This window comes from Gossypium hirsutum, chromosome D03 (assembly GCF_007990345.1).
Source record: "Gossypium hirsutum isolate 1008001.06 chromosome D03, Gossypium_hirsutum_v2.1, whole genome shotgun sequence".
Classification (NCBI taxonomy): domain Eukaryota; kingdom Viridiplantae; phylum Streptophyta; class Magnoliopsida; order Malvales; family Malvaceae; genus Gossypium; species Gossypium hirsutum.
The window spans coordinates 21,709,792-21,731,428 of record NC_053439.1 but is presented as its reverse complement, the minus strand read 5'-3'; the positions used below and the strand labels follow the sequence as shown (position 1 = coordinate 21,731,428).

General features: G+C 31.9%; 1 protein-coding gene across 3 annotated transcripts; it reads left to right on the top strand.

Annotated features, from left to right (window-relative positions):
• The first annotated feature begins 11,241 nt into the window (after positions 1–11,241).
• LOC107940734 (chromatin assembly factor 1 subunit FAS1) lies at positions 11,242–18,228 on the top strand. Of its 3 annotated transcripts, none has more exons than XM_041089929.1 (12): positions 11,242–11,999; positions 12,101–12,200; positions 12,340–12,487; positions 12,567–12,690; positions 12,773–13,134; positions 13,372–13,647; positions 15,539–15,620; positions 15,687–15,821; positions 15,898–16,356; positions 16,521–16,658; positions 17,726–17,771; positions 17,877–18,228. In XM_041089929.1, exons 1-12 carry the CDS (start codon positions 11,526–11,528, stop codon positions 18,059–18,061), a joined length of 2,529 nt encoding a protein of 842 aa, XP_040945863.1. In that variant the 5' UTR covers positions 11,242–11,525; the 3' UTR covers positions 18,062–18,228. The 3 variants fall into 3 exon arrangements, with proteins under 3 accessions (XP_040945863.1, XP_040945864.1, XP_016729670.2); XM_041089930.1 differs by having other exon boundaries at positions 11,320–11,999; positions 12,106–12,200; XM_016874181.2 differs by having other exon boundaries at positions 11,320–11,999; positions 15,943–16,356.
• Positions 18,229–21,637: the final 3,409 nt, after the last annotated feature.

Sequence of the window (21,637 nt, the reverse complement as noted above, 5' to 3'; positions counted from 1 at the left end):
TTAGGGGTATTACATATTATCTGAAAATTTTATGAAAACTAAAGGAGTGAGCTAATAAGATCAATGTGAGTTTTATATCAAGCTAGATATCAAATATCACATTAAACATTTCAATAATATTTCCATACACATAATAATCAAAATTGGGGACTTTTATGCACATGATTATGTCAATGCAAATTTTAATAAGACAATTATGCATAATTTTTTCAAAACATTCTACCCATCACCGCTACACACCAAAAGGAGTTTGTAACACCCTAAACCCGGTCTAAACGTTATGAGAGAATCTGGCGATGTCACATTGTAACACCCCTTTCCCGTATTCGACGCCGGAATAGGGTACAAGGCATTACTAGAAGACATAAATTTGCATACGTATTAAACCGAGTTACAAAATTTCATCCAAATTAAAACTTTTAAATTATTAACGTGCTTTTATAATTCTTTACAAGATATCCTCAAAATATTATATTCATAACAAATAGGGCCTACGAGACCCGATATTTACTCATGTAATTCAAAGCTTCATTTCCATTTCATTCAATTCACAATTTCTCATGTTCACAATTCAAATCAATTTCTCAATCCAATATATATATTTCAATAATCTAATAATATAATTCAAGTTACACGAACTTACCAGGCTAAATTGCAGAAATACCAAAATTCAAGGACATTTTGGTAATTTTCTATTTTCCTCGAATTTTCACCCAATCTTGATATAAATTAATATTTCATTCAATTTATTAATTTAAATAATAAAACAATTCATTTCATGCAATTTAGTCACTTTTTGACATCTTTACCAATTTACCCTTAAAATATTACTTTTATTTAATTTAGTCCTTGAACCTAAAACATGCAAATTGGCCATTTTTAATGAGAACTCATGCTAGTTGAAATCATTTATTTTCCTCCTCCTCCTCTCCATTCCACATCCTTAATGTATAATATGCTTATATGTAACATTATCTATAATTCCACCATTTATTTATATATTAATTCAAAACTGTCCACTTGAGTCATAGTCACTAAATTATTTATATCTTGAGATACGGAACTCCAAATTAAGATCCGTTAAATTCCTATGAAGCTAGAATCACATATTTTCTTACCATAATATTTTCAGAATTTTTTGTTTAGCCAATAAGTACAGTTTATTCTTTAAAGATTCCCTTATTTCACTATTTGACAGTTCCGACCCCTCTTCACTAAAAATTATTTATCTCTTTGTACAAAATTTGGATGATGTTTGTGTTTATTTATATTGAAAATAGACTCATTAAATATTTTAAAAATATAAATTTAAGCCTCTAATTATTTTTATTCAATTTTTGATGATTTTCCAAAGTCAGAACAGGGGAACCCGAATTCATTCTGACCTTGTCTCACAAAATTTATTATGTCTCATGATTTACAATTCCATTACTTACACCGTTTCTTCTATGAGAAACTAGACTTAATAAGATTTAATTCCATATCTTATTCATACTCTAATTTTATTTCCACAATTTATGGTGATTTTTCAAAGTTAACCTACTGCTGCTGTCCAAAACTATTTTAGTGCAAAATGTTGATTACTAATTGTATAACTCCCTTATTCCCTTTTTCTATAATATTTCTCATCACTTTCACTTATTTCTCTTCACTAATATATCAAGAACTTAAGACCTTATATAAGAAAACTCTACTATAACATTATTTCCATGCTTTTTCAATAATATCAAACTTAAAAATATATTGAAATCTTGATGTTCTTACCTTGTGCTATTGATTTCAATCTTTAACTTGATTTTCTCTCTCCTCCAGCTTCTATTTCTTGAATCTAACTTGATATTCTAGCTCCCCATTGTCTCCTTATCAATTTTCTCTCTTGGTGGCTATGGAAATTTCTTTGATTTCTAAGTGAAAATGGTGCATTTTTTGTGGGAGTGTCAAATTGTAAAGAAAGGAAAACTTCTTTCTTTTCCTCTCTTCTCACGTTGGTTGCATGGAAAGATGATAATTTTTTCATCATCTTTCCTCCCTTTTATATTAATCATTTAATAATAAAATAATACTAAAAATCTTAATAAAATATTAATTAAATAACATTTATCTATTTAAATAATTAAAATATCACAAACATCATCATTACCTTCTAGAATTCTCTCTCTCTCTATTTGACCATTTTGCCCTTTATAATCTTTTGAAATTCCATCCTTGAGTCATTACTTAATTTGATAAAATTGCAATTTAGTCCCTCAAAATTCTTTACCTTTTCAATTTGGTCCTAATTCATCCATTTTCCTTAGTTTCTAGATTATTCCACCCTTAAAATATTTACACTATTGGTCCTTCAACTTTTTCGTATTTACACTTTAACCCCTCAAATTTTGAGTATTTACTCTTGGGCAACAAAACTTTTCTCACTTTTGCTATTTAATCCTTTCTTAAATTAATATGTCATAATATACTTCCCAATGTTGACATAACTCAATATTAACCTTTTTATCACTTTATTTCCTTATTTTACTATATCAAGGATATTATCTTACTTTCTTACTGTAGTAATTTTCGGGGTATTACAATTTTCCCCAGAACTCATCCATCCAAAACACACCTGCACATATGTGGACAAAGCCACCAAATTTGTAGACTAGCTGCTAGTACACATAATTGTGGTGAAGCCACCAAAATCGTAGACAAGCTACTAAAACACATATGTGGATAAACCACCAAAAAATGTAGATTAAACTGTCACATCTTTCTCCTTACACATTGCCCTAACCCCATGTAATGCGTCATGGCATGCAATCTCATTATGAAAACACTAAGCATGTTAAAACATGCATTCATGTACAAATCAATATAAAAAAATGTTTAACGTGACAACAATTATCACATATTAAATTTGAATAAAACACACATCTTAATCTTGTCCATATGTGAATCCTAATCCAAACTCGAATAATTCAATTCCAAATGAGTCAAGACTAAATTAATACCTAACAAATCATATTAAAAAATTAGAATCACTTATGCCCGCTTAAAAAATATTGACCACCAACCAATAATATCCAACTTACTCTTCAAATCTCTTCCACCAAAACTCCAACTTGGATTCACAAAAAGATTATGACTTTCAAATTAAACATTCAATCCAAAATAATCACTTGATTAAAGAATATTCAACTTTACTCCAAAAGAACATTTACACCCTTATTCAAAAGATCAAAAAGAGCTACGATTATTGATGATCTATTTGATTTTGAAGATTGACGGTGTCAAAATGATGAACGATGGTGAACACTCTAAAATGAGAAGAAGGAACAGCAATATAGAGATTGGAAAAGTAAGAAAAAGACTTGGATTATGAATAACAAGAATATTGTTTTTTGGAAAAAGAAGAAAAGAGAAAAAGAATGGATAAGTTTTGAAATGAAGAAAAAAAGAAGAAGAAATGCTAAGGAAGAAAATGGTGTTTCAGTAGTGGTGCAAGGTGGTGATATAGTGGTGCTAAGGTGGTCGTATGGTGGTTTGATATTGTTGATTTATTGAAATGGTGGTGGTTGATAGGTGGTGATTCAATCTGTTATAGTAAAATAGAGTAAAGAAAAGAGAAATTCAAGGAGGAGCAACCAATTACGGGCAGCTCAAGGTGGTGAAAAGGGAGGTGCAATGAGAGAAAAGTTGAAACAAAATTCAAAACAAAAGACAAGTGATGGGAGAGTAGGTGGGACGGCACATAGTCCACATTCATCCAGTCAATGCATTCAAGAGGGGACAAAGGTGTTAGAGAGAATTAACAACAATTAACTTTGGAAGTTACTCTTTGGAAAATAAGGAGTTACTAAACACTTTAAATAGGAGTTACATGCACATATATGACGGTTTTGCATGGGAAGAATGGCCAACTTTGTTCAAAAAATTAATAAAAGATGATAAGCATGGAAATTGCACTTGGTTCACTTAGGAGTTACTTAAGGTGCTTAACCACTAGACCACTTGAAATTCTTGTTAATGAAATAACAACAACTAGAATTTTAGTATGTGACAAGACTACTTCCAACACTCCTCACCTTAACCCATGCTCTTATTTCAAACAATAGTTCACTGATATTATCTTGAGCAGATACATATATATGGTGGATACTTATGTAGAGGAACTACCATTGATTCACACTCATACATACCTTGATCTAGTTCTGTACACATATCCATATTGATAATGCACAACATATAACATCCAGATGAACTTTGTATCCTACTATAACATAATCTCATAATTCAAATAACAATACTTAGATTCAGAATGACTTAGAACTAGATGCAATACCCCTTACTTTTCATATTTACAGATCATCATAACAAATACCCTTCTTGACATACAGATACACATCTCTTTTTCATGGAAAACCCTTAATACTTTATTTAACTTTTATTCTAAAGCACATCAATACCTTATCTTGGTTAATATCATTACAGAACTATTAGAACTTACTCATTTCTTACCATAGAGACAAATATTCAAATTCACAGCTTACCAAATATTCCTATTAGTTCACACCATTAAGGTGATCCATTCAGAATTTTCCACAGAGGCATCCCTTTTCAAAGTTTGCCACAAAGGCTATTTTTTTAAGAGTTCACCATACAAGTTATTCTTTTTAGAGTTCACCACAAAGGCTATTCTTTTCATAGTTCGCCACAAAGGCTATTTTTTAATGTCGTGTTTATGATATGGATTTGCCTAAACTCACATTACGTGAGGTTTACCCATCATCATCGTGGGACACGCAGAGAACCCTATTGGGTAATCACCATTCCTTAGTTCATTTCAGTGAATGTCATGGCCTAGGAATTTTGCTTCATAGTTCATATCAGAGTTTGTGTTTTTAGTCCTAACAAACTCCATTAGACACCACCATGATGAACAAACATAGACTTTTCATGCATTGACACAATCTAAATTCAACCTTTTACTTTACTAGCATACACCTAAACAGAACATACATCTCATAACCTTTATTTTAGACATACACATAATCAACCATACTTCAATGTTTCAATACCTATACACCAATCATCACATTTTATACTCTTCATGACTTCAAATCCATAGTTCAATAGATTTTCTATAGTGACTCACAATATGAACAGTATACATGCAGGAGCCAGTGTAGAACTCACCTAAATCTCACCTACTGCTGTTCAAAGCTCCAGATCTAGATATCCATCACGAACCAGCAACAACCACTACTTATAAACATAATTTAACCATTAATATTCTTATACATACATATTACTTATCATTTCAATCGTTGACATTCCCATGCAGAAACCTTATACTTGCAGTCTCGCTGTTCAATTACCATGTGTAAGTTTTCTCATTTAGTACTTAACATGAAGCGCTGCAATACTTACCCTAATGCGAAGTAACTACTAATCATAAAATAACCTTAGCCTCTAGATCATCAAGGTAGGATACATTCGATTTAAGGAACGTTTCAGTAGGTACCACTTAGGGAAAAGAAAAAATAACCCTTTTCAGAATAAATTCTCTCATATAAATATGACTCACCTTGCTTAATGGAATTTAATAAGTGTCATGCGTATCAGAACTTGCCTTCTTATTGTCCTACAATTTTCGAGAAAAATATAAATAAGTTCCCTTAATTAAACTTATTAGGCTAAACTATACAGTTGGTTTCTAACCAGATTACTTAAAATCTAACAAGCACAGTATTCCATATAATCCAAGCGTACTATACTTTTGGCAAATATTCATCCTATATTCCTCTTTTATCCCTTAACACAAACGTCTCCTTAAGACATGGTAAAACATTGGAAAAATCAAATTTGTACTTACTCTTGTGGTGGATACTATACGCCCACATTTGTGCACCAAAATGGTCATTTGAGCGGATAACACTATGCCAAATAGTCTATTTACTTCTATACACTCAAAACTTTAGATCCGTCAGAATTGGGGTGTTACACTTACAACCAAGGTATAGGGACTAAAAGTGTAATAAACCTAAGCTACAATGATAACTAACTTGACTAATACTAAGAGCATCAAGAACAAGAAGTAAATGCAGAAAAATAAAGTCTAAAACTAAGAAGGAAGAAGAAAAAAAATGAAAATTCTAAAAAAGTTGTAGAAAAACTAAGAGAAAACAAATGCTAAAACTAAACTAATGTGTGTCTCTCTCCTCCTCAGCCAAAATTGGCTGTTTTAGGTTGAATGCTGATGGATTACCCCTACATGGGCCTTGGGTGATTGGTGGATCGGATGGACAAAGACTATCCTTTTTGTTCGTTTTTGTCCCCATCATGATGTCGGTGTCGTGATACCCAAAAGAGGATATCACAACACCTTAGACAATTTTTAGTCTTGGGGTTTTCTTTGAAGGGTGGATATCGTGATATCGCGATACCACTAAAGAGTGGTCTCTGATCTTCCATATTGTTGGAGGGATCACAATTCTGATGTATGAATATCGCGACACCCTTTCCTTTGGTGTTGTTTTCACTCGTTTTCAACCTCTAACATGTCCCTACACCATTCAATCACACGTTAGGCCCCCCAATGGCACCATTGACCAAATTGGGTCACAAAATGAGTAAAAACAATACATTTACACTTATTAACTTAAAATCTAAAATTATTAAAAACTATGAAAAAAATGCTACTTTGCTTGAGAATAAGCTACTTAAGTATACAGGGAAAGCCTAATTTTTCATATCAAATTATGGCAATTCAGTGACCCATATCAATGTTAACCAACCACCATTTGTTATTTAATTGTTAATTTTGTAACTTCGCATGTTTTACATTTTAGTCTTTACTAGTTAGATAGTAAGTTAGATTAATTTATCTTGACTTCATGATTTGTTGTAATATAGCTTTTTGCGATTAGTTGGTTAGAGTCTTTATTTTACACGTACGCTATTTAGAAAATTTTCAATCCACAATTCTCTTGGGTTTGATCCTTGGAATACTCTAGTGTTCCATTGTAACACTACAAATATTACAGTTGACCTATCACACTTGTAGTAAAGCTGTGATTTTTATATTGTATTTTAATTCCCGAGTGTTGATTTGTATCTCTCTCTCCCATCAATTGAGGGAGAGGCGGTCATTAAGATCTCACTAAGTTCTTCTAAACTTATAAAATTTACTTACTATATACAGGGTAAATGAAGACTCGAGGATTGAGTGGAAGGACCAAGCCAGACATTGCCAAATTCGAGTGATTGGTACAGTAGTTGTTTCATTTATATAAAAAGGGCACCTATAGAGGCCACGCCCCGAGGCTTTATTGAGTCACCATTTGATTTGGTAAGATTGTGATTTAGTCCCTTATATTTCCTCACTTATTAAATTTTAGTCCATGCTTACTAATTTATTTTACATTGTGGTCCTTTCCACCTTTAGAAATTTGCATTTTTGGTCCTCTAACTTTTCTAAATTTACACTTTAACCCCTCGAATTTTGCTTAATTCCACTTTGGCTTCATCACTTTTCACTTCTTTACAATATACTCAATACCTTTGATTTACTTATCTCAATTTATGAGTCTTTTCAATTTCTTCTGGTATCCAATTACCTTCTCTACTAACATTAATAGTTTCTATTTTATTTTCTTTGAAAAATCTAACACTTATCATCTTGTATTAGCACTATTCTTGACTTAGGGGTGTAAAGGATGTTATAGTCGGAAGAATTTATTTTACCTATTTAATACAGCTTGCAGCAATATGTCCCGAGACAAGAAGAACAAATATGATTGTTGGAGCCTGAGGTCTCGAGAAACAGTAGGCATGTCTCGAGACAATAGACTATATGTCTCGAGATAATTACTCGATTGTCTCAAGGCAAGGCTCCCCTGAAGCATACATTACGTCGATGTTTGTTGGTCTTGAGACAAAATTCATTTTGTCTCAAGACAAGGTTCCCTTAAAGTAAATTTAGCTATGGTGTTGGTTTGGCTTAAGACATACATGCTTGTGTCCTGGGACAAGGCTAGGAACTTTAAAAAATGTGGCTTAGAAACATTTTAAAGGACTTGAGGGTTCTAAAAATGTTTGTAGAAAGTTTAAGTCATTTAGAACTTTATTTTTGAGTTTGTAACACTTGAAATTATATTTGAATAAGATTGAAATAGTTTATGCAAATTTGATTAAGGGAATTTATCATTAAGTTTGTTATATAAAAAAAATTGAAAATCAAAGCTAACAAATTAATTTCTCAAAGTAATTAACATTTAAACACAATAAATCGCTTATATTCCAATATTGAAACAAAATTAAAAATTATATTGTCTTAAGACATCTCGAGACTCCCAGTTGAATTATGTTACTTTGATTTTGGGTTCAAATTCAAATTTCGTGGTTGACCTCGTTTCTGTTTAATCCTTAAACGCATTAAATGATATCATTTGACATTTGTTAAACATGTTTATGTGTATAATTGGATTTGTAAGGAATTTATTTTGTTTGAATGTCAAGTTACTTAATAATGGAAGTCGCGTTAATTGGAGTTACTTCGAGAACATAATGTGATGAGGTCAAGCATTTAGATCTAGCAATCAGGTCAGGTGTGATTTGCCACAAGTTTACCAAATTTTAAAATATTATTATTTGATGTAATAATAGATGTGCGTTTTTCCTTCACAAGTGAAATACATATTACTACAAGTAATAATTATTTTTTTGATTTTTTAAATACAACTTAAAATACATTAAAAAAACTTATATCAAATAATTATGGGTCAATGAGTAAATTTACCACTGTACTTTAGATTAAATTTGAAATTTGTCACTATAATTTATGTGGAACGATATTTGCCGTTATATTTTTGCACTAAAGGCAAATTTACGACTACACTTTGACTCTATTGATTTTTCATATTTACTTTATTTGCTTGAATTTTGGTATTAAAATTTTAATTTAAAATAATTTGAACACAAAAATTAAATTAAATAATTTTAAGTATTTTATTTAATATTTAAAAAATAAATTAAGTGATATAATTATTTATAAAAAATAGGCTTATATTTATTTTCAAGTATTTAAAAAAATTCAAAGTGTTTCATCCACCAAATAATATATATTATAGTAATATGAAGTTATAAAAAAGAGAGGAAATAATGCCTAAGTGGCATAGATATGCTTCCATTTGACACACTATTATGATGACAACCGTAATTAATAGGTTTTATTAAAAAATATTTTATAGGTTAGCATAAACACAAATTTCTATATTAAAATAGAAAGATTGAACCAAATTTGGTTAAATATTACCATATTTAATAAAATAAAGGTAAAAAAATTAAGCCCAAAGTAGTCAAAGATTATATTGCGTTAAATTAAGCTTTATTTGATAAAAGATTTTAATATAATAAATTAAAAGTGTTTTTGAATATAAGTTGAATTTGACAAAAATTTTAAATTTGAATTCTAAGAAATAAAATTGTCAATGGTTATAATAAAATCTTAGAAAATTTTGAAACAATTTTAAAATCAAGTGAAATTATTTTTAACTAAGTCAAAATGATCCCAATTAAGTTAAAATCATTTTAACACATCAAAATGATTTTTTAACAAGTGAGAATTGCTCCAGGCAAAATGGTATCGACACCATTTGGCCCGGTATCGATAATTTTTTAAAATAATCGATACCCTTAGTAAAATCGAGACCAAAAAGACATTCTGTCAAAAACCTAAAAATTATCGATACCATGATTCTGGTATCGATATTTTTCAAAAATAATCGATACCTTATTTAAAAACAATACCAAACTTGTATTATGTTTCTCAAAAATCCTACAAGATATCAATCCGGTATTGATACTTTCTGAAGGAAGTATTGGTTTTTTTCATTCCAACGGTCACTGAATCAGCATTTATGACAAAAATTATCGATACCCTTTTTAAAGGTATCGATACTCGAAGTTACAAGTGAAATAAATGCTCTGGTTTTATATCCCCAATGGTCGTATTTACTTCCCCAACATCCTCAACGGCTGGAAGTCTATTATGGGGTATAAATACCATCTTTTAAAGTCCTACTACATCTAAGAAAAAGTACTTCAAGCAAAAATCATCACTCAAACAATATTAGAGCTTAAATTTTTATATTCTTCTTGCATACACTTGTGAGCTTTATCTTTTTCATTTTGCTCAAGTATATTTCATTGTAATTGTGCTTCAATTTGCAAACAAATTTATCTTGTAAGGATCGTTTCTTTGTTTGCTCATTTGTATCTCTTTGAGAGGTTTTTAAACTTAAGATTTGGGATAGAAATATTAAGGAGTTGTAAGGTTAAACTTTATCCTTAAAGGTTGAACAAATTAGTGAATTTGGAAAAAAATCCTTAGTGGTGGAAAGCTAGGGTACTGAAGTAGGCAATTGGGGCCGAACCACTCTAAATTATTTGTGTTCTTTATTTCTTTTTTGCCTTTGCTTTCACCAAATTTTTTTTTAAAGGCCAACCCTTCTTGGCATTTTTGATTTGCTTCATCGAGCTTTCATATTGATTTCCAGATAAGCTACGATTTTATTTGCAATGTTTATTTAACTTTTATCCATTGTTTAAAGTAGAGTAAAAATAACTATAATATTATAAAAAATCGAATACTAACAATTTTATCATTAAGATAAATTAATTTAACAATTATATAAAATAGTTAAGCTATAAAATTATTAATAATATTATTTAAGTTATAATAATTTAATATTAATATTGAAACCATGATGATTTTTTGTATTTTTTTAATATTAAATAATTTTAAGATTAAAAATATTAATATAATCGATTCTAAATTCACCATATACATTTTTTAGGAAATTCATTACTAATGTTAAATAAAAACTAATGTTATAATGTAAATTTTTATAAAGTTAATTATACACAATTGATTCTACGAGTTATAAATTAATTTATTAATATTTTATAAATTAATTTATTATTAACTATTAAAACAAATATTTAAAACAATAGTTTTCTTGAAAATTTTGTTTTTAAATAATCAAAATCAATATTAATGATAAAATGAATTAAACAAATTAAATTTAGTGGCAAAATTCAATCTTTAAATAATAAATTTATTTATATTCTCAAAGTAGAATAACATTGGAGAAATTTCAACACTCATGGTAAATTTATATTTCAATCCAAAATTACTTTACTTACTGATCGGAATAAAAAACAGCTAAATAAAAATTCAACGTTAAGCAGCGAGGCCGTGGATTAAAAATTGATACCTTGATTTCAAATAAGGTCTGTTCGACCCACCGGCGCCAACTCCTAAAATTTTGAGGCGCCAATTTTCGTTTTAGGAGCACTCTTGGCGGGAAAAAAAAATCATTTTGAGTTGTCATCACCGCTGATTCCAGAATAACTAAAAATAAAATAAAATAAAAGGACTATCGTTTCTTCTCCGCTTCCTTGTGTTCTCTCTGTATCTGCAAATATCAGTTTTCATTTTCTTTTCTAGGATTAGACTTGGATCCTTCTCCTTCTAGGTTTAAATGGCGGATTCAGTACCTGTGATAGGCGTGGATGATGGTCCAAAATCCCCCAAAATGGTTGGCAACGATCAACCCAAGGAGACCCAGAAGCGAAAGAGAGCATCCTGGGTTTGGGAAGCCTTGAGCGATGAACAGAGAGAGGCACAGATCAAGCGATTGAAGCAAGAAATGGATGGACTTTTTGGGTATTATAAAGAAGTGGTGGAGCAGAAGTCGGGTTTGGGAATGGAGTTACTCGAGTCGGGTTGTTCATTGAATTCATTGGTTGCAGTTCTGATGGAGGAGAGCGACTTGCCGCTGTTGAGATTGATAGAGACAATTCATGAAAAGGTCAAGGACAGAATGGGAAATGTGAGTATGGCCGCGGTGAAAAGCGCGGTGTTGTTTGTTGGGCAGAGAGTGAAATATGGATTGGGTAACGAAGATGCTGATGTTTTGGAGGATGATTCTCAATCTTCTCTCTGGTGTTGGGAGGTGATTCCTTTTCTTTCGTTTTGGCTTTTTTATTATTATTTATTTTATGCGTTTCCATTCTCTTGTTCAGCTACAAACTTGTTTACATTCTCATGTGATAGACCAGAGATTTAAAGTTGATGCCCAAATCTGCGCGTGCCGCATTAAGAACTCGTCGTACTTGTAGGAATAAGATTAGTGAGAGGATTACTGCTGTTTCTGGTATGGAGAATTTTTGCTTATCGCTTTTCTGATGCACTCAATATGCTATTAAATTCCCTGGATTCTCTTCATTCCTGATTGATTAATGATTAGTTTATGCTTCAAGTAGGTTACTTATTATATTTATGGCTCATTTCAGCAATGATAACCCTGTTAGAAAAGTGGGAGGATAATCAAAAGTACAATCATGGTTTAGTGAAAGCATCAGAAAAGCTTTTCAAAGTATTAAATGAGGCAGACATTCGCTTCTTAATGCGTAACATGTCACAGCAGAGTGGTGCCGAGATGTATGTATCAATGACAGTTCAACAAGTTTTGTTCTTTAAATATCTTTCTTTGCAGTAAAAGTTTTATCTGTTGCTGCAGGGATGCGAAAGAAGCAAAGCAAGAAGAAAAATTGTTAATAAAGCAATTGGAGAGAAACAAAAGAGAAATGGAACAGGAGAAAAAGAAACTGGACCGTGAGCTCCAAAAGGAAAAGCTGCAAAATGTTTGTCCAAATTTCCCAAGTTTTTCATGAATTAGCAATGTCTATGTAACTACGCTGTTGACAGTGGATGGTCGTATTTCAGGAAAAGGAGAGAAAGCGATTGCTGGAGGAGGCGGAAAAATCTCATAGGCGTCGTGAACGAGAAGAGGCTGAGATGAGGAAGCAGCTCCGGAAACAGCAAGAGGAGGCTGAGAGAGATCATTTGCGGCGAGAGAAAGAAGAGGCAGAATTGAAGAAGAAACTTTCGATTCAAAAGCAAGCTTCAGTAATGGAGCGCTTCCTCAAAAAATGTAAAACATCACCAACCCAGATGGAGGAATTAACTAAGCGATTCACATTTTGTGCATCCACCCAAAAGATTGAAAAACTGCCCGAACCAATTACTCTCTCCATGGACAATGCTCTTTCATCCAATGAAGAAATCAATGCTGATTATCTCCGCAAGTGGGTTTCTCTGTTTTCTTTTTATGTTCTATAATTTTATTGGATCAGGATGTATGAGTATGACTATGTATCCTATATTTTATTATGTTCATTTTTTATAAGTTCTTTTATGTATTTTTTAATATCAATATATGTCAGATACACATGCCTATTGGTACGGATCTTAGAGACGAATATAGCTTTTAAGTCCTGGTTTTATTTTTTTTCTAAGTTAAATGCTGGAATTGCTCTTTTCAGGTTACACTTATCTTCTTGGCGTAACTTAGGTCATTCTCTCCGTTCAAATCAAAAACAGTGTTGGGGCATGCGGAAGAAACCTAAGACTGATTTGTTTAAGGAGCTTAAGTTAACTGCTAATAAAAGGTTATCCCAAGATGAACTGAGTGTTGAAAGGCTAGTGGATGTATGGGGAGAACAGAATTCTGATGTTAACAAGTCTTGTGTAAGGAAGCAGTTGTTGCAGTTTGATGCGAGCTACAGACCTGCATTTTATGGTATTTGGCCTAAGAAAAGGTAGGCTCCTTTTTCTTGCATTTGAACCTTTTTTCTTTAAGTTAAGCTGAACTCAAGTCTAAAAGTTCAGTTTATAGTTGAAAGGTGCATTGTTAAATAGATGGAAATGAATTAGCAAATGTGTTGATATTGAATTCCAGTTCCTGAACTATATTCTTTAGTTATCCTTGAAATTACTAAATAGCTTCCCTTAACTGATAAATGTATTGGTTAATTGATTTATCGCCATTTAATTTTCTGCACTTTGTGTTAGAATTTTTGATCTGTGTGAACCTACATGTAGGGGTCTAGTAACTAGCGTCTTTATTCAATGCTCTTAAATAAGCTGAGCTAGAACTTGTTTATGTTCATTTCTGAAGCTTCATGAACCAAGTATGAATACTATTTGAGGCTTGATCTAAAAGATCCAAGTTCAAGCATTTGTGAGATTAGTGTTCATTAACAAATTCAATAAACAATCTGTCAAAGTACTTCTTTTATCCCTGCCAATTTGATTACTTGAAGCTTTCATATCTATTACAAAAACTCAAATAAGGATTTGGCGCCGATTTCATTGAAAAGAAGACATAGATAATTAACCAAGATCTATTATTTGTTACAAAAGGTTTTGCATGATTCTGTCTGCTTAGAAAGGGAGAAATCAAATGGTTAGGAACAGGCTAAATGTTGAAAAATCTTCTCTTACTTTTTGCCAGTTGACCCTACATCGGCTGTAGAAAGGTGGTGACATTAATATCATGTATTGCCAACCAAAACTGCAAGGGTTCTTGCACATATAGTGGCCCATTGAAACTTTCAAGGAAATCAGATTTATATCATCATAAGGCCATTTGTAACTGCTAACACAAAGATGATACTACTAAATGATAGGATTGAATAATGTTGTAGGAAAAGGTTTGTATATTACTTTTAAATACTAAATAAAATCCCTTAAAAATATATAATATATGCATTCATGTTATCTATTTATAATTGTGTCTATTTGTTTTTTGTCATTATGTTCGATCAATTTGCAACTGAAGTTTTTTATATAACAAAATGTCTTCAGTAAAACTTATTCTGGTGCCTTGCCTTATGGTTTAAGCCTTTAACTTGGTCATCATTGGCTTAGAGCCTCAATTATCTAAGATGAGCTAAGTTTGTAGAGACTTTCTTTACATTATCTTGAACTCAATAATTATTCAAGCTGATATAAAATTAGCTAACCCAAGTGTGGATAAAGAGAAATTCTTGCATGATTTCTCCAGAGTAACTTCTTTTTTTGTCTATGGTCTTTAATGTCATTTTAGTTGTGTAGCTAGTTGAATAAACTTTAGACTAGAGCAATTGGTGCTTTATTTACCTCTTTCATCTTTTCAAAATCCCTTGTGAAAGGTAATCAACAAGTTGGATCACCCAAAATTGGCTTGTGTTTTTGTTCAATTAGGTCCAAACAGATTATGTTTCACTTAAAAACGAATGGAAAGTGAACTGGAAATTTGTTTGAATAATTTTCAATCTTTTTATCGACCTTGTATTCCATTTCCAGTGAGTTGCATTTGTAACTTTCTTGTGTGTTGCGTATTCCCTGTCCTGTTCGAAAATTCATTTGACAAGTGTTCAAGTTTTAGGAGTAAAAAAATATGATGTTTGTTTCATGGATCTCATTGTTTTTAAAGGCTATGATTTGTCTGGCAAAATAGGATAATGAGTTTACAATCTATTTACATTTTTAAGGCAACATCTTGAATGGAATAATATTGGAAGGCAATATCGATAATTTAAGTGGGACAAAAGGGTATTAGAATGTTATTTAGTTTGTTTTCTTTTTTGTGAAGGGGTTCATTTGATGCTTGCCTTGCTTTCAATTTCATCAATAAATTGATAATTTGTGGTTTTGTTGTATCTTCAGCAATGTTGTTGGACCTCGCTGCCCATGGAGGAAGGACCCAGATTTAGACTATGATGTTGATAGTGATGAAGAATGGGAGGAGGTACTGTAAGCTTGTTATTCAGTCTGAAATTTAGATGTAAACCTGGAAATAACACTCATTTCACAGGAGGAGCCTGGGGAAAGCCTCTCAGATCACGATAAAGATGAAGACGAGGAAAGTTGTGATGGATGCACTAAAGCTGATGAAGATGAAACTGAAGATGGATTTTTTGTTCCAGATGGATATCTGTCAGAAAATGAGGTAAACAAAACTAACTTGGAAAATATTCAAAGTTGTAAGTTGTAACTAGCTTCTGAAACTGAAAAACACTGTCCAGTCAGCATGCTCAAAAACCAGAGACTCATTTGAGGCTTGCATGCAGGGGGTACAAGTTGACAGGATGGAAATTGATGTTCATGTTGAGGAGACTCAAAGTTCCCATATTAATGAGCAAGTCACTCAAAACGAGGAGTTTGGTGCATTGCTTCGGCAGCAGAATTACCTCAACAATTTAACTGAGCATGCACTTCGAAAAAATCAGCCATTGATCATTTTAAATTTATTGCATGAAAAAGCCTCGTTGCTAATGGCTGAAGGCCTTAATGGTAATCCTAAATTGGAACAGGCTTGCTTGCAAGCTCTAAGTATGTTGGCATGTCCTGGTGCCCCATCTGTAGAGATATCACTTGATAGCATGGTATATGACAATCAAGAAGTTTGTTTGTCGGGTGGGAAGGCTGTTGCAACACCAGTATCATCTGTGGAGTCAATTCCAGATTCAGATTTGCCTCTAATAGTAAGTAGCAACTCAAGCAAAGTTTACTGTAAAATATTAATATTTTCCCTGCTGTGCTTGTCATGATAGTAGTAGTACATGCAGAGCTTGAAATTTCCAACTTTTGTCAAACATAGTTGTAGTAGACTGAAATGTATTGCTGCTAATGATGATGTTGGTTTTAGGTATCTACAATTCAGTCATGCTCCCATGGCATCAATAGGTTGGTAGAGTCTTTACAACTAAAGTTCCCTTCAATTCCAAAGACTCAGTTAAGAAACAAAGTGCGCGAGATATCAGACTTCTTTGATAATCGTTGGCAGGTTAGTGACTTATTTCCTGATTTTTGGTCTGGATTATCGCCGCAGGTGGCATCACTTTGTTTTCCTTCTATTTGTTTCTTTATTTTTCTGTTCTTTTTGGGTATGGATGGTATAATTAATTAACGGGATAAATAGATAAATAGATAAAAGTAAATTATGGTCATCGCTTTTTTTTTTTTGCGACATTTATAATTTTTTTATCATTTTTAGTACGTTTTATGCTTTTTATAATTTTAAATAATTATTTAGAATTATTTGTAAGTATAGTAATTTTTATAATTTGTCTATATTTCTATAATTTTATAATTTACTATAAGTTTTATTTTTTAAAACTTGTTACTTTTTTAAAAAATTGTCATCAGGTCATCACTTGTTAAAGGCGTAGAAAAAAATTATTTGGTCTTGAATCCAAGTTCAGGACTAAAAATTTAAGGATCAAGTTACTAAAATTGTAAAGTCTAGGGACTAAATGTTGTTTTACTACTTAATTAATCCACACCTTCCTTTGAACAGTATGTGCTACACTTCGTTTAAGTGGTTGAATTAACCCTAATACCAAGTTAGAAATGATGCGATTGTTAGCACAATGACTTTATTTTCATGTTTATGCTATTCCTTCTCTTGCCTTCTCATAGTATAGATTTGGATATTTACGGATATTTTTTTACGGATTAAGATAATATTCCATTTGGACGATTATTATTTGCAATGGATTTGAGTAGAATAGATTAAATTCTCAAATATTCATTATTTGAATATGCTTTACTTTGATTGGATAATATATTTAAATTTGAATATTATTATTCATCTTTACTTCTCAAACTGTTTGTAAATCTTATTATTTTGATTCTTCTAGTCATTGACAAGGGAGGCTTAAAATTGTGTTAACAATTTAAAATTTGAACTTAATTTTCCAAGCAGAGTTTATATGTTTGATCTATGCCTTCAACAGCTGCGTCCATGATTCATTTTGAAGGCTTCTTCTGATGTAACAGTCGTGATTGTCAACTGTGCTTTAAATGTCACAAACAATATGTTCTGATATGGGGTTATTACTTTTTGTTCAGGTCAAGAAAGAAATCTTAGTGAAGCTTGGCATGTCGAGTTCACCAGGTATATATGCATCTATCTGGCTTGCCTCAACCTCAACTATTAATTTCCGTTGACTGAATGAAAAATTGTTTATTAATTTTCAAAATTTTTAAACTCAACTGACAGGGAAGAGTGGTGGACGAACCAAAACAATTGCTGCATTTTTCACGAAAAGGTGCTTGCCTCCTAATAAAGGTATCGGCGACAGCAGCAACCCCATTGAAACTTCTCCCCAGCAATTAATGAAACCAGGTTGTGATGGGCAGGGCCAGGAGCAGACGAGTTGTACATACAACCACCATACATCCTAACTTTCGCATACTTGAGAATTTTTGCAGACTACTTATGAATAGCAAGCAGTTGTCTTTATGGAGTCTCAATACAGTATGATTACTGCTTGATATAGGTTTTGGACGGTAAAAAATGCTATGTTCTGAACATGGTCGGTGATTATAAATTTAACTTGAAAATTGGAACACTGTTATCTTAGTTCTTTTGCTTCTTGTAGGATTATAGTTTTAATTTGAAATTTTAAACCAATACAACTGACATAATTGTTCTTGTTGACGGCGCTCAGTGGTCAATCTATTGTTGCCTTGGAATGTATGTCATTTTCTTTCCTCTCACGTAATTCAATTTTAAATGAAACGGAGCGTGAACTGAAGAAAGCCCACAAATCAGAAACTCTGGATTTTGCAATCACTTGGCATTTTCCTTAGTCAAATTTTATTTCGAAGTCTAAATATAAAACTTGTCCCTTAAACGATACATTTTTTCAAGTAGGTATTTAAAATTTGTTTTTATCAATTTGGAGGGTGAAATTCTTAAAAATGCTGATTTTTATAAAATTTTATTGGATTAGGCCAGTTTTTTGAAAATTTATGGGATTAGGTCGAAAAAACGAAAATGCGTTTTCAGCAAATTGACAGGAAAATCCTTCTAACTAGAAGTTTTTAGCAGATTGGTAAGAAAATGCTTCTAACTAGACGCGTTTTCTTGCCACATGCATTGAAAACGCTTTTGGTTGGAAGCGTTTTCTTTTTACTAGGGTTATTTTATTTTAGGGTTAGGGTTTAGATTTTTGTTAAAGTAGGGTTATGGTTAGGTTTGCTTTTGGTTGGAAGCGTTTTCTTTTTACTAGGGTTATTTTATTTTAGGGTTAAGGTTTAGATTTTTGTTAAAGTAGGGTTATGGTTAGGTTTTGTATGTTTTTGTATTTTAGGGTTTAGGATTTTAGATTTTTATACTTTTTAAATTAACCGTATTTACACCAATTGTATATTTGAGTTATTTAAATTATAAAATTTAATTCGATTCAAATTCGAAACTTGAACTACTCAATTCAATTAACTTTTAGTTTGTATTTTTCCATTTTTTCGATCAGAATTTTTCAAAATTTTTCGAACCAATTGTTGAGGTCGATCAGAATTTTCGTTAGAAAATATTATCCGAAGAATCTCAGTATATTTGATGGGTGAGTGCAAAATTTGTAGGAGTTGAAATTGTTAAAGGGAAAATGCTCAATGCTGAACGCATTTTCAGTGTAACGTCAGAAAAATGCACTGAAAGCACGTCCAGTTGGAAGCGTTTTCATGCCATGTTAGTTGAAAATGTGTCCAGTTGGACGCGCTTTCAGTGCATTTTTTTGACATTGCACTGAAAACGCGTCCAACGTAAAGTGTTTTTAGTGAATATTTCTGACATGTCATTTAAAACACGCCCTATGTGGTGCGTTTTCCCTTTGACAAATTAAACGCGTGCAAACTTCCCACTCATCGGGGAAAATTTTCTGAATTAATTGCCATTCACCCCGACTCTGTAAAAGGATGGCTTTCAACATTGAGTGGCATAAGGCAATTTTGAGCAAACAAAATTGCAAGAAGAGGAAGTTTCCAAGGCGTTTCATGAGGCATAATTTGGAGCAACTGACCATCTATAAACCTGTTATCGTTTATAATATAAATATCACACCAAAAATATATTAAATTAAATCGGCGGTGTCCACAAGCGTACGAGTTAAGTAATATAGTTTAGTACAACGAAATACTTAGAATGTCACATTCTGATTAGGCGAGCCGGATCGGGTTGAGAGATTACGCTAGCGAAGGCTGCCTAAGTTGCGAAACTTAGAATGATAAAGGTGATAACTACGTGGCGAAGAGTTACGAAGAACTTCACCAACTATGTGGAGTACCAGTCCTAGTGTTAGGAAGGTTATAGTAGGGCAAGGACCTAATTGGGTGGACTTTTCCCGCTAATAAGATCATCACCTGTGTTTTATATCGTTACTTAAGTAAGTATGATAGCTTGTAGGATACATTTATGTCACTCGACATTTATATGGAGTAACGTGTCTGTAATAAGGACACTTGTAAAGCCTTGTAGGATGTGATTAATTAGTAGAAACGTGTGAGAACCAGTAATGATTAGAGATAAATCTGATTGGGATTCAGACTTGGGTTAGTTATAAATAAGATAGCATGGTAGAGGAGAGAAGATTTTTGAGTCATCTTCTCGATTAGACTTTGTTATCATCGAATAAATTAGGAGAGTTTTTCATTGCTAGCAAAGGGTAGTAACTGTAAAAGTTAAGAGAACTTCAGTGCTAATTGTCTACTGGTAAATTCTTAAAACTTTCATTTAAGTTTTACCAAATAGATAAAGATTAACTTAAGAAAGGTTGATAGGATTTCCTTAACTACTGGGTAGGAAGGAAACTCCTAACCAAAAATCGTTTGCATGTTTATAGATTCTTGTTGTATCTTAAGTATTTGGTTATTTTTTATGATTAAAAGAATTCTTTTACTATTTAGCTACTAAACGGGAGAGAGTCCCAGTGCTAAAGGAAAAGATCCGGTAGTAAAGTAGACAGAGCTCTAAGTAAAGTATTCTAATGAGTTCCTCTGTACCTTGTGTTTAGTATATGTGTTAGTTCATTTATTTCTAAATACTGTATAGCCAGGTAAGTACATTGGTCCTTCGGGTCGAAATTGGAGACATTATGTACGATCTTCCAATGGAGTACCTACTTGGGATTTTTGTCAGAAAAATTCCTCTAATTGATCCAACTATTGTTGGTTTCGCTTTAATTTAACTAGGAATTCTTGCTCATAGCTTTCTTGTTCAAACGTATAGTCATGCAAATCACGAGTTTAGGCTAGATACTCGAATGTCCTTAGTTGTCATTTATCTATCTCTTCTAATGAAATCATTGTTTCGTTTCTTCACTGGTAAAGCTCAAACATTAGCGATATTTGGTTCTACATAATTTCCTATTGTTCGTATACTCCCTCATCGTATACTTCGTCTTCATTCCATAAGTTCATTGAATCTCCATCCCTCTTGTACGTGTACTTGCTCGGCTTTGGTGGAAGTTCGTTTGAACACTCAAACTGCTTGTCTTTGTTATCTGGACTCCATTGGTTTATCAAATCTCTATACAATCAACTCGATTTGTATAGCTTATACACCAACCTATAAAAATCAATATTCATAATTAAATATGATAATCAACAAGGTAAATAAAAAATATTAAAATAAAAATATTTACTCAACTACAAAAAATTCAAAATAATAAGTTTTTTATGAGAATAAAATAAAATAAATAAAAGTTAGAACATTATCTAGCTTGTTCATCTTTCAGTTAATATTATCTTACAGTAATCAATCTAATAACAATTTCACAGACGCCAACAATTTAACCGCCTGTAAACATATTATCGTTTATAGTATAAATATCATACAAAAAATATATTAAATTAAATCGACGGTGTTAGCAAGAGTACGAGTCAAATTGTACTATAGTTTAGCACAACGAAATACCTGGACGTATTTCAAGAATCGTACCCAAGGGATTGCAGGTTGGAGAAATTAATATTAAATCAATT